At 41.9% G+C, this 14,944-nt stretch overlaps 1 protein-coding gene across 1 annotated transcript; it reads right to left on the reverse strand.

Moving 5' to 3' along the window:
• Positions 1-2,804: 2,804 nt before the first annotated feature.
• Positions 2,805-10,257, reverse strand: LOC125307827 (transmembrane and immunoglobulin domain-containing protein 1-like). Its single transcript, XM_048263928.1, has 6 exons — positions 10,153-10,257; positions 9,644-9,728; positions 8,864-9,151; positions 7,510-7,797; positions 4,541-4,644; positions 2,805-4,385 (listed from the first exon to the last, which is right to left on the reverse strand). Exons 2-6 carry the CDS (start codon positions 9,702-9,704, stop codon positions 4,374-4,376), a joined length of 753 nt encoding a protein of 250 aa, XP_048119885.1. The 5' UTR covers positions 9,705-9,728; positions 10,153-10,257; the 3' UTR covers positions 2,805-4,373.
• Positions 10,258-14,944: the final 4,687 nt, after the last annotated feature.

Below are 14,944 nucleotides of genomic sequence, written 5' to 3' on the forward strand. Positions count from 1 at the left end.
GTGTGTGGTTTGGATTTTCAAAAATGTTGTACAAATGACCTCATATACTTTTATATATATATATATTAGTTCCACTACTACTGCTGGATATATACACTGGATATATACACATATGCACTATACTGTACACTGCTGGATTGAGGCAGAGCCTTAAGTACTCTTTTTTAAGTATTCTTCACTTATTCTTGTTCTTCCAAAGAGACTTTAGTATTCTGAAGTCTTTAGTTCTCCAGTACCACAATAACAACAGATACAAATGCCATTGCTCCAGTTCCAACTATAGACTATTTTTAGCTATCCACCCTATATGAAGATGTTATTATCCTGGATGGTCCCTCGTCCTTGCCATGCTATTCACCCATAATCATGAGCAATTTCCCTTCACTTCGCATTCAGACCCACACGGTACAAAAAAGATCGGCAGCCATTACTTCCCAACCTTAGCCTTTGTGTCAACTCATCTCCAGGTCAGCAATTGAGAGTCATCTGTGGTGGTGTTTCCTCCATGGCGAGCCCTGATCTGTCTTCTCCAGCCCAGAGCTTCACTCAGCCATGAGCTCTGGCTCTGTGCTAATTACTCTTTAAGCCTTATTATCACATGGCTTTAGATGGACCTCTTCGTAATATTTATGCAAATCCAGGGCCATTTGCCTGTGTGTGGAAGATTGCCTGTAGTGCGAAATGACATCTGAATGCTGAATGAGATGTTTAAATCAGAAATGTAATACCCACATGCAGAACCCCCCACACACACACACACACACACACCCCTGGTCTCCCTCATTGTCTTCTCAACCGCGTCCAATAGAGGTGAACCAGAGCTCTTTTTCCCTCAAACATTAAATGGGGTTTAACATTAAGCAATGGAGGAAAAAGTATTTTATTTTTGCCTTTTTTACATGGTCTGTCACTTTTTACCGCAATGCAAAAGTATGATTGCTGAAAAATAAATTTTCCCCTCCCACTGCCCCAGGGAACCTGAATATCCATGCTTTCATGGAGAGATGATAACCTCAACACATCCAGTGTGATCTGTCTACCCAGCCAAGGGCAATCCCTTTGATGCAATCCACCAAAGTCAGCCTTCTGAAAAGCAACAGGTGCGATATGATAAGCTTGCATACTCTGCATGGCAATGTGTCAGACTCCTATCAGCCCTCACAGAGCGCATCATATGCCAGCACAACATCAGATGGTGAAGGTGATGACGATGAACAACATCTTCATGCATCATGCTTTTAAAAATCAAAGTAAAAATTCACGCTATCAAATATACTTTTTACTGTATGCCAGCACTTGTGTTTAATCTCCACACACACACATCATATACTGTAGAGATCTCCCACCAGGGGTCAGGCTGAAGGCAGTCAGCCATTAGCTTTGAAAGTATGCCATTAGCTTTGATGGATGCTGGGCCTTCTGACTCTTCACAGCCTACGTAGTAAGGCTATCATAAGGCACTTGTAGGGTTACGCGTAATGCTGTGCAATCAAAACACGAGACTCACTTTGACTTGCTACAGGTGGTTTATTCAGCCTCATCAATCACACAGGCACTTGGAAAAGGACCACATCAATTAAAGTCAAAGTCAAAGTCAAAGTCAAAGTCAGCTTTATTGTCAATTTCTTCACATGTTCCAGACATACAAAGAGATCGAAATTACGTTTCTCACTATCCCACGGTGAAGACAAGACATATTTTACCAATTTAAGTCCACAGACAAACATAACATTCAAGTAAACAAAAAAGTAAGTAATAAGTAAATAAGAGGGCACATATAATAATGAAAAAATAAGAGCAGCAAAATTTTGTTGAAATTGTGCATAGACAGTCAATAAAAAACTAGTGCAAAGTCAGGCCAATAAGAGGCTTGGGTAGTTCTGTTTGACCTGAGTAATAAGGAAAGTGGCATAGTGGTGCAAGTTATGTAAGAGCAGCAGAAGTGTTGTGTTTTCAGGACAACAACACCAAGTTGTAAAGTGTACAAGTGTGCAAGTGTTCAAGTGTGCAAGTGGAGTAGTGCAGGCGGCCATTGTGGGTCCAATGTCCAGGATGTTATGTAGCTGAGGGTGGAGGGGGGAGAGGAGGGAGAGAGTTCAGCATCCTTACAGCTTGGTGTATGAAGCTGTTGGTGAGTCTGGTAAAAGGGAGCGCAGGCTTCTGTACCTCTTCCCAGAGGGCAGTAGATCAAACAGATTGTGAGCGGGGTGACTTGCATCACTCACAATTTTGGTCGCCTTGCGGGTGAGGTGGGTGGTGTAAATGTCCTTCAGGGAGGGGAGTGAAGCACCAATGATCCTTCCAGCTGTGTTCACTATGCGCTGCAGGGCTTTCCTGTTGTATTCAGTGCAGCTTCCGCCTTAATTAAAGATTTTAATTCACGATTGAAGTACATGAGACATATATATATATATATATATATATATATATATATAATGAAATTATGAAATTAATTGCAGTGATAATAGACGAGACAAAACTGAACAAAGTGGAGAGTGGTGCTCAACTGGCAAAACTGCACTTCAAGTGTCCTCAACAAGTCTGCTGTCCGGAGTGTGCAGTGTCAGCACAGCTCATGGTAATTATAGTTAATGATGTAATTAGCCATGGTAAAATGATTCCTAACCCATCATTTGTGTTAGGGCCTAATTGTTTGAAATCAAGTTATCAGGCTTGCTATCGGCGCCAGTTTCAGACCCTGTACTCTTGTAGACTTTCAACATCAGTATGTGTACACATTTGTATTAATACTTGGCTAATGGAATTAAGCTGTTACTTAAAACATCATTTGGATTAGACTAAGATGATACTAACACATTTACTTGGACAAGGTATGTTCATGATACAGGTTGACAGCATACAGATTACAGTGCATCCAGTGCCAATAGATGCATATTTCAGGCATGATTAATAAATGACCTTTGATGCCGCTAACAAGTCACAGCACAGAAAATCAACAGAATGGGTATCACCACCCTAAACTCAGGAAATTATGTCATGTTCTGTGTTTTTTGAAACCTTCCACCATTTTTTCCATTCTCAAAATACATTCACAGAATATCTGACAGTTCTTTCAAAATAAAACAATCGCCGCAAAGGTTTTACTTGTGGTCAGAACCAAACAATGTCAGAGTACTGATCCAATGTGTGATTGAAGTGTAATTCACTTAATTTTATTGAGAAATAGTGTACCGGTATATATGTGCACATATGTGTGGGCTTGACAGTCAGAGAAATTGTATGTATGTACAGTATGTGCATGTGTGAGACAGAGAGAAAGTGCAAAAGTACAGAGTGAAGAGTAGAATGTATCTTGTTCTCTCTCTCTCTCTTTGTGTGTGTGTCCCTTCGGGCTGGCTGCACGGGGTTGTGGAATGCCTGACATCCAGTGTTGAGGGGCTGGTGCTGGAGAGGAATTACTGTGAGGGTCAGGGCATCACACACATACACACAAACAGCTCTTATCACAGGCAGCACCATCTCCTTCACCCTGCCGCCTCGAGAATGCGGGTCAAAGCTGCAAGGCCACGCCGATCGCTCCTATTGACTTTGTAGCGTGGGAAACACTTGATTCCACCTCGGCGGCTGGCTGATTATTCAAACAGCATTTTCCAAACTCCTCGCAGCTTGGCACCTTGGGTTTAGCCACTCCAAAAGATATTTTCTTTCTTTATGCGGTGCTGCTGAAATATATATCAAACTCATAACGATGTTCTAAATAATTCTTCATGTCTATGTCATTTTTAAAAATCAAAATGAGAGTTCATTTTACCCAACTCTGGGACATATTTCCTGAAAATCAGCCCAAAAAGGTTATCTAATCACATAATGCATAATGTTCTGAATTATGCATGTGTCCTTTATGCACTCTCCAGAGTGAGAGACCTTGGTGTCAAGTGATGTCAGTCGACTAAATCAATTCGGTGCCTTTGACCAAAAGCATCAATATTTAACCGAGCTTAATGGTTTTATTCCCTGGGCATGATATTTGATAGTGACAGTGTCGTTCTAAGAACCTGGCCTGTTCCTTTTCTTCTCTTGTCCTCAGTCAATATGTAACTTGAAGGATTAAGCCAGGTGGTATGGGTGCCTACATGAGTCAACAATGTGATACCTCTTATATGACATACAGTACACCTTGTCCACAGGACAAAAGTAATCCTCTGTCCTTCACCATTCATTAACATGTCACTTATTGTGTTTTTGTTGTGTATGTTGTGACAGTAAAACAACATTGTGGTTTGTTGGGATTTAATTTTTTTTTTTTTTTATCACAAATACATCTCATGCATTATTTTAAAAGTACCAAAAAGTGATCAAAATATTTCATATGAATTTCAAGCATGATCCACAGGCATGCTCCCGATTGTCTCTTATTTCCAGCACTAGGGAGAAATGAGAAGGGAGAAAAAAAAATAAAGAGGCGTTCACACCAAGAACAATAACTATAACTATGTGTGTATCTGTGTACTTTAAGACCAGATGTGCTATGACACCTTCGAGACTTTGAAGGGTTCTCTCTCTTTCTCTCACGCCGTACCTTTGAGACTTTGTCCCACCGGGCCACCACGGCCAGGGCAGCGGTGAGCGTCACCACCACACCAGCAGCGACCATTGGCCACAGCGGGAAGGCCATCTTCTTATCTACAGCGGAGGGAAGACATAATGAAAAACCTCCTCACATGAAAACTCATCCAATCATGACCATTGCAATGCTGTAACGATGATGATGTATTTGTGTGTGTGGACTTTAGAAACAGTTATGAGAAAATAAGCTACAAAAAAACAATACTGTTGAAGGTACAAAATTACAGGTAGTTTCACTAGAAGCCATTTCAAATGGCTATGAACGTCATAACAGTTGACATTTCTTATGATATAATAGTGCCATGATCCCATTATCAGCAATGAGATTCTATGGCAGCTTGATAGCATGGGCTGTTCTGGCATGTAACATTATCAGATTGGACATCAGTTGTCTATTCATAGGACATGACATCTGCCATGGCATAGCTATTAGATGCTTGTTTTCATCTTAAAATAACAGTAATTGGGAGGTAATGTGGGTGGGGAGAGTGACTGAACAGCACTCTCCCATGTCCACATCCACGCCTGAGGTGCCCTTGAGCAAGTAAAGCTCTATCTATCTATCTACAGTACACTCCAGAATTATTGGCACCTCTGCTAAAGTAGACTAAAAACCAGTATAGATAAATAATCTGTTGGTGATTTATTGTAATCTCACAATGAAAAAAATGAGGAAAAATCCAACCTTTTGAGAAAAAGGAAAATCTCATAAAGAAATAGATATTAACAAAAACATGTTGCTCACAATTATTGGCACCCCTGCTTGTAATACCTTCTTAAGCCTCCCTTTGCCAATAAAACAGCTTGTAATATTCTTTTATGACACCCCATAAAGTTGGAGAATACAAAGCAACGGATTTAAGACCGTTCGTCTTTACAAAATCTCCCCAGATCGTCCAGATTCCTAGGTCCACACTTGTCCATTCTCCTCTTTGACTCACCCCACTGTTTTCCTATGGAGTTTAGATCAGTGGACTGAGATGGCAATGTCTGAAGCATGTTTTTGTGTTCAGCAAACAATATTTGTTTTGATCTGGACGTTTGTTTTGGTTCATTGACCTGATGAATGATCCAATCATGACCAACTTCTAGTGTCTTAGCAGTGATTGACAGATTTCCTTTAAAAATGTTTTTTCTTCAGGTTTTTTCTTCAGGTTTTTCTTGGTGTTCATGATACCATGCACCTTAATTAGGTTCCCAAGGCCTTTGGGAATATAAACAGCCCCACAATAGCACAGCCCCTCCACCATAATTCTCATTAGGCATGGGGTTCTTTTCAGTATAGCCATTCTTCTATGTACACCAAACACACATAAAGTGTTTCTAGCCAAAGAGCTCCATTTTCATTTCATCTGACAATTGACCACACTTCCAGACAAAGTCACTGTACCATTCAGTAACTCCTGCCGTTTACATTGGTAGTTAAATGACTGGACAGGCTTTTACCTGGCATGCCCTAATAATCTATTAGCAGTGAGGTCACTTTTGAATTTTTTTGGGGGGACTTGGTGATCCCAAGATGATACATTTGTCTGTAACTTTCCAACAGTGGTTCAGTCCAACAGTGCCTATATTACCATCCTCCATACTGTACGTGGGGGCAAGATAACCATGGGTCCTTGTTCAAGCATGTCTGTCACATTTCCAGATAATTAGAACCTTTTAATCATTGTTTTAACGGTAAATATAGGCATTTTCAACAAAGTACCTAGTTGTCATTGACATTCTCTGACTTACAAATGTTAACATACTTTCTTTTTATTTAAATGAAGTGTATTCTCTTGTCTTTCCGATGACTAGAGGATTCAGCCTCTGTGTGACTTTATTTTTCATACCATACAGTAGTGAAAAAGAAAGTCATGAACTACTTCTGAAAGTTCACAGACACTCTGATTAACTTAAATGAAATTAGATAGGAAAATGCTTCTGTTAGGTTTTGTATATAAGATTTTTCAGGGGTGCCAATACTTGTCAGCAACGTGTTTTAGTTAAAAATATTTATTTCAGGCCCCAGCCGTGGCGTAGCTGGCTGGGGCACCTGCACCATACGCCGGGCGACCCCCGTGGTCCTTTCCGGATCCCACCCCGACTCTCTCTCCCACTCGCTTCCTGTCATATATAAATATATATATATATATTTATTTCTTTATGAGATTTTCCTTTTTCTCAAAATCCTCAAATTCCCTTCAAGGTTGGATTTTTCATTGTGAGATTACAATAAATCACCAACAGATTGTTTTTTATACCGGTTTTTAGTCAACTTTAGCATAGGTGCCAATAATTCTGGAGGGTACTGTATCTATCTATCTATCCATCTATCTATCTATCTATCTAATTAGATCAACGATCACGATGAATAGGCCTAGTTTAATACAAGGATTATAAGTGATTAAGATTATAAGTGGAACTTCTATCCCTCTCCATCCCTCTCTCTTCCTTGTACTTCCTGTTACTCTCAAACTCTCATGCAGTACTGATTCTTCTCTATTAATGTGTTCCATGTTCATAAACAGCCACAGCAACAAAGAGGAATGACTGATAATGACTGCCTCTTTTTTATTATATTTATTACCAGCTTGAGGTGTCAAGCAAAGCAAAACCAGCAAAACCAAAGCAAAGACAAGCAAAACCAGCTGAATTACCATCGTAATTCAGATGGATAAACTAGCGGAAGGTATGTTTTCGCAAGAGTTTTGCTGGTCTAGCTGGTCAGCCATCATAGGGTGGTCAAACAAGCCGGTTAACAAGCTGGTCAACCAGCAAGTCACCTTAAGGTGGTCAGGCTGCTTTTTTTCAGCAGGTACATATGATCTGTTAAAGTTCTACCATAACTTCTCTATGTCACATATGACAACCATTAGAGCATGAACAGAAAAATATAGTTTCATGTGAATCCTGTGAAAATGGTCTCTACTCCCTGACCTTCAACGAGGAGGTGAAACGTCTTGGACCTCTCGCCAAACTCCCAGGAACGGGTCACACAGCTGTACCGGCCCTGGTGTAGCTCCCGCTGGGCGCCAGTGATGGTGAGTCGAGCCTCCCTGCTGTCCTGGTAGAGAGTGTATCTTCTTTGGCCCACCAGGTACAGTGGCTGGTCATCCCGTAGCCAGGTCACTGCCACCTGCGGGTAGGCCCACACTGAGCAGTACAGCGAAGCATCCTGGGACTCCTGCACATTGACGTCCTCACTGCCTGACAGGTCAGGGGGAACTGGAGAGAGGACAGGGTATAGTGTATCCATATGCATAGATATGCTGTACATCTAAACAATCTATACATGCAGACACCTGCAATATGCACACCTATGCAGCACATCAACAGTGTACAGGAGTAGGTGTACAGGTGCACAAAGCATCATCTGGATTCTTAATTTTCAGATACACCCTTAATGGATGTATCGGAACTCCCCCTATTACCGTCGGTCCCGTATTTCCACCGTCTTGCGTGTATGTGTCACTTAATATCCATTTCTATACAAACCAAGACAGCGGACTCCTAAAGAAACGCAACCACCCACACCATAGGTGTATCTAAATTAGCTATGTACCAAAAATGACATTTTACCGTGACTCGAAGAGCTGTAAACGGTGTTGTAAGGCTGCATGTACACAACCGCTTGGAGCTCCAGTGGAATTTTAATTTCATGACGAGAATTCTCGGTCTAACCGTTCATGTGCCGTTGAAACGGTGTAAATAGGCGACCAATCAGGCCAGCACTATAACTCCAAGCGTGGTAAACAAAATCGGATATTTCAGGCAGTAAATGCTCCCGTTAAGAACCAAACCAGATTTTGTTCAAATCTACACATCTATGGCTACTGAAAAATGTAAGGTTCATTTAGTAAATGTTATTTTGAAGTGTTAAAAAACATTGTTGTTTTAGAATTTCTGAACAAAAGTGGTGATAATTAGGGTTGTTACGATAGAGCAGTGGCTCTCGAGCTCACTGCCCTGAATGTCTTGCAGCTATCCCTACTCTAAGAGCACACCTGATTAAAATCAGTGTAATTATAATGCCCCTTGATTAGAGACATGATGTGCGTTCAGCTAATCAGTCAGGCATGTGGAGCAGGAATCATGCCAAAGCAGGGGGCTCTCAGAACCTCTGATGTCAAGAATGAGGACCAAAGCCAAGAATCTCAGACTAAAGTGGACCCCATACACACACACACACACACACACACACACACACACACCAACCATGCCTGCTTTAAAATGGGCAAAAGTGCAGATCTTACTGAGAGCACACTTCTGCCCTGCATGCTGCTGGACTCACAGTGCACTTTGATCTCCGCCGAGGCCGCCACAGTGGGGTTCCTCTTCAGGTGACAGGTGAAGGTGACCTGATGGTCGTCAGTGGTCACGTTCTGCACGCACAGCCTGCTGGGACTGAAGTGGTTGTGGGGGTCCAGCTTGAGCAACTGGCCATTGCGGTGCCACTCCAGTTCCTCCGACTGCTCCGACACGCCTCCGCCCTCCGCCGAGCAGTTCAGGGACACCACACCTCCCACACGGGCACTCACACTGCCCTCAGTGTCCAGGGGGCTCAGCACCACCCTCATCCCTGAGCAGAGGTACAGGAAATCAAATTTGCACTCCATCCATGCACTCATTCAGCTCATACACTATCACATGTTTCTAGTATCTAGTTTGTCATCTTGTGATCTTCGTCACTAATTTGCACATAATTACCTTCTTTGTTGCTAATTAACATCTAATTACCAATAAGGACATCTTGCTGTTGAAAGGAAAATAATGAAGAATTGTTATGACTGCCCTCCTCTGCACACCAAGGGCAGCCCATAAGCGAGGACATGATGTCTAGTCTCTGCAGCAGTCACGGAAATAGCAAGTCACGAACACCATGTCTCCACTCCCTAATGCGCTCAGTGAAGACCTCATGACTTACATATGAAATTGATTAAGAAGTGGAGATACTAGACCAGCTGGCTGGCTTGAATGCCGTTTTATACACTCCCCTCCTTTGTTGTTAAAAAATCAGACTTCAGACTGAGCAGCAGAGAGTTGATGCTTGGATGGAGGTGTTTTTCATTACCTGCTGTCACCAGCCGACAGGCACAGCACAGGAGGAGAAGGCAGGCATGCACTCTCATCATTTGATTTATTTTCCTCCGGAAGACCTAAAACACGGGGAACAATACACAGAGAGTCTCTGACAGAAATAGTCAACAGTGGGCAGAGATGTGCTTCCCGACTGCTGCCCTCCAGCTGAAGTAAAAATAGCATGAGCCAAAAAAAAAAAAAAATTAGCTCAAGTGTCACAGCAAGTCACCTACAACAGTGAGATGTCTAATGCAGCTGTACTTTATGACAGTAGAGACAGACTCTCCTCAGCCTACAAGCATGGCACTACCGTTTTATAAAATAAAACGTGTCTTCTTCCTCAAGATGAAGAACAATTAATTCCAGATGTTTTCCTATTTTCCACTTTAAAATGACTGATTGAATTGACATATCGTGTTATGGTTATGTCATCTGGTTGCTGAATATAAAAACATGTATTGAAGTACATCCATTGAATTAGTCACCAACATATTTACAAACCTTTTATTTGTAGTCACAGGTATGTCCTCCTACAAAGTCCTGGTTGAATGACCGCAATCCACAAAAAGACCTTGATCCTGGGAGATTTTAGAACAGATGCTTTTTATTGCAACTGCAATGGATTTATTGTACTTTGTGGTAAAGGTATGATTCAGCAATTTGTGAAGAGTAATATAACACACCCAACATATGGCTATGGCATGTTTTCACACAGCAACAGTTCAAAGAAGGGAAAACAGGAAATGGGCCAATAAAAACACTATGGTGGACTGTTTGTACAAACAATCTTACAAGAACATTGTTCATAACTCAGAGCTATTAGATGCAAACCCTAACACGCTCAGTGTGGGAGTAGTAAGGGAGGTTGAATTTGCCTGAGCCCTGTGTTATATGATTGACACAAGCATGTTATGTCTGGTCCAGTCATTATAGAAAAACAAGACTGGAGATCGCACTCAAAAGGTAGACGAGAACAAGAATATGATCAAATAGTGATTTATTAACCTCACCAGACTGGTCTACCTTTTAAGTGCGATCTCCAGTCTTGTTTTTCACAGTTTTCATTTGGAGCCTACACACCAACACTGACAATAGCCACTGTGTAAGGCGCAGATTTTTCTTTTTTTGGATATTTGGTCCAGTCATTAGACATGTTGATGCCCAATGATTTCCCCAACACTCTCATATGGTCAGTCATAGCCATGACAGCTTTCAAAGGCTCTGTCAGAGACAATGCCATAATAGCTAAATACACCGACCAGTATGATAACTGCTATGACATGTTCATGCTGCCATCACATCATATGGCTATGTTTTAGTCCTGTGATGCAAGATTCAAGTTTTACAGAGTGAAAAGGACCAGAAATAACCATCACTTCACAGTTTTAGAAACATTCATTCTGTTAAACATCAGATTTTTCTCAGTAGACTGTGTGAACCTTCAGACAATAGATAATCTTCTTCAGAGAAGAAGAGCAAAGAATCTTCTCTGTCTTTAACGCCTGAGGAATTGTCTCATTTGGCTGTGAAGCTTTGCTGCCCCCTTCTGTTCAGCAAGGTAATGTGCAAAGCCAACACAGTCAACTTTACTCTGTGCATGTTGTAGAGCAGGGTGGTCCACACATACACACAGACACAGGCTCACACACACGCGCGCGCGAGCGCGGACACACACAGGAAGCGGAAAAAAGTACCTATGGCGTGAAGTTACGGCACCTATGCATCATTCCGTGCAATGAAATGGATTCCTATAATGTTCATGAAAACAGCATAGTAATTGGATAGCCTAATAAATCGCGACTTGTTGTAGGCCTAACAGTAACTTATATTGTAGCCAATAGTCTAATTGCGATGACATAAATACATGTTTTAAATACATTTCACTCGTCTCGCTGGAGTGCGCGCCTACCAATAATAGCCTACCCATCACTATGCTGTTTTCATGAACATTACAGGAATCCACTTCATTCATTGTTGCTTAGCCTACCCAAGAGTTTGTCAGTTTCACCTGCATAGGACATTGAATGAGCACTCACAGCCTGTCGCTACCACCTAATGTTATGCCTCTATATTTTATGAATTAAGAAGTATGTATTGATCAGGGAAACATTTAGTTTCTTTTTCTTTCGGTCTGCTGTTCCATAACACCATTTAGTTGTACCGAAAAATTAACAAACAGAAGCACCGGGCATAATCTAGCCTACATTCGTGGCTCAGTGGACCAGCAATCTACTCGTTGATGAGGCAGTTTGAAGACCATAGATCATACAGAGAAATCCTATGCAGTTGCTTTTCGCGGACTGGTTAGGTCCAGCCCACGGCCCGGCACCAGTACGCGGATTGCCAATCACACTGCCGTTGCAAAGCCTCTGAATGCAGTTAGCTGCTCTGTTTACCGGCAATGCTACAGTGGACTTAAGCTGCCACCTCGTGGCGAAAAGTTGTCATACATTTCACGCAGCTGCGTAAATAACCGGAAGCGTGAATAAAGTGGTCACTTCTACAGTTTTTTTCAACTGCTTACACACTAAATCTTTGCTTGTCACACAATTTTCTAAACATGTGTTCCAAACATCATAACCCTACACCAAATCCGCAAAACCATACACTAATTCTCAATGTTTGACTCAGTTTTCAATGTACTAAAACACATTTTGCAAAACACCACACACAATTTTCTACTTAAAGGTGCCATGTGTTAACCTGACTCTCGCCAGATGAATTTCGTTCCGCTTAGCTCCGCCTAGCTTCACTCAAATCCATCTGGGACCTCTTCCATTGAGAGTGATTTCTGCAACCGATTTTATGGTACAGCCAATCAGGACGCAGGGCGGGAGTTTCATAGATGTGACATAGCGTAGAAGCGACTGTGAGACTGTTATCAGTGTCACGGGTTGGCTTCGATGTGAGTGGTTGAAGTAGCACGTCAATAGATGATGGACAAGTGGCTTATTCAATCATATGCAAGCATTTTTTGATTAGGCCCAGCCTTCTGAAGCAACACTTTAATGGATCGGTTCCAGATGGATGAGTGGAGCTAGGCGGAGCGAAATTCATCTGGCTAGGGTCAGGTTAGCCATGTGTAATGTCCGCCAAAAAATCTATTCATACTCCACGTTACATAAAAGATGGGGGCAGTATACCTCCAGAAAGTCGTGAGTTGGTCTACCCTAGAGTAACAACCGAGAGACGTGTATTGCAGTTTGGCTGTCGGTTATGTTGCCCGCATACCGCCTCCCATGGCCGAAACCGGTATTATGACACCTGTCAGGCTGTGGCTAGTAATTTAGCATGCTAATTCAGGTTGATATCTCTGCAGCACTATACCTTGTCATTTTTTTTAATGACATCATGCCTTTATTTCTTCTCATTCTTTTGATGCTTGTAGCTCATTTTTTGGATATTTACAGTATACCTCAATTCTTACAAATGGCACCTTTAAAGATGTGCTTATGACATTTTGAATGTTGTGTGTCATTTTGCTGGAGATTTGAGGCATTTTGCATTTTGTGTGAGCAATTGTTGGTTTTGTGTGTGGAGTTTTGAAAACATGTGTAAACAGTTGTAAAACACTGTAAATGGGACCCACTGTGTATAGGCTAATTCATTCTGTAAACTGCTGACTCACGAAATGTATTGCAGGTCATGAAACTGATTTCGTGATTTTCTTATGCATTTCGTCCACAGAATGAAATTATCATGACACATAATTCATTCCGTAAACTGCTGACTCACAAAATGTATTGTAGCAGGTCACAAAGCTGATTTCGTGATTCTATTATGCATTTCGTCTGTATTTTCGTAGACAGAATTTTTTGACCAAAAAAAGAGTTTATTTCGTCTACAACAGTGAAAAGTGCATTCAGCCTTGTGTCCACGAAAGGAAAAGGCCACCAGTCAATTTGCTCCACAAAATGATGTGCTCTCTTCAGTGTTTCGTGGACACAATGCAAACCAATTTGTGCATTCTGTGGACAAAAGGCGTTACGATGTAGCATGGTTTCGTAATGAATATATGTATTTCGTCAGAATCGTCACACAAAAGTGATTCTGTCCACGAAACAAGTCATGTTACATTTGGTGCCCCATAGTAAAACACCCTAGCCTGGGTGCCAGCCGAACTTAGTCCCACAACATTTGAGGTCGGGAAGTTCGGTCTGGCATTGCTCCATTGTGCAGCAACTATGCTCGCCCCAGAGCTGGCGGACCAATCAAATTGGGCTTTACGATGATGGACAGGTGAGCAACAGCGCTTCGTCTATCACGTCATCTGAGCACGCTTAGGTTGATTATGTTTGCAACAAAACGCTGTGGCTAGAAGGAGACAGATGGCTTCTAAGACCCCATATGGAAAATGTATATTATTTCAATGAGGTTTTATCACTGAAAACGATTATTTCTGAAAACTTTGGCCAAAGTTGAGATGTGGAAAAACTCACTGGTTTCACTTTCATTAAGGGAAAACAGCATGTTGCATTGTGACCTGTTGTTCCCTCGTTCAAATTTCTGATTGACTACCTGTTTGAGGGAATTGAAACAGCCTTTCCCAGCTGTTTATAACATGTTTGTAGCATATCAGTGTTCAACGGAATTATTTTTAAAAACGGAAGGGGTATAGGCTATCAGTTTTTTCCAAACAGCCTACCCTGCTACTTATTTCATTGTCTTAGATTTCGCTATCAGGTGTTTTCCTGACGTTGTCATACTCAAATTCTAGTCAGAATATGAGTCTGATACTGCTCCATTGGGACGTAATTATGGGGCGTGTTTCAACTGATACAGGGGGGGAATGCCTCTGCACTCAATTGGATAGACCTAACCAATCAGAGAAACAAAATTGCTTACCGTGAGATGTAGGAAGAACACACGAACCATCCTCCACAAATGCCTTAACATTGTTTTCTGGTCTTTTGTAAAAGTTATTGTGCCGTCAATCAGAACAAAATCTAAGAGATACGTAGTAGGGTAGGCTATTAGTATATGTGAAGAAATTGACAATAAAGCTGACTTTGACGAGGGAAATTTGGTCTCTACATTTATCCCATCCGTGAAGCACATACTAACAAGGAGCAGTGAGCAGCCTGCTACAGTGGCGCTCGGAGCAGTGAGGGGTTGGGTGCCTTGCTCAAGGGCATTTCAGCCGTGGATGAGGGCATGAAAGAGCAGTGCTCAACCACTTCCCCCGCCCACATTTTTCCTACTAGTCTGGGATTGAACCGGCAACCTTACGGTTTCAAGCCCCGAAGCCCTAACCAGTTGGCCACGGCTGCCACAATCACTGCACGACTAGGGT

This window comes from Alosa alosa, chromosome 15 (genome assembly GCF_017589495.1).
Source record: "Alosa alosa isolate M-15738 ecotype Scorff River chromosome 15, AALO_Geno_1.1, whole genome shotgun sequence".
Lineage (NCBI taxonomy): Eukaryota > Metazoa > Chordata > Actinopteri > Clupeiformes > Clupeidae > Alosa > Alosa alosa.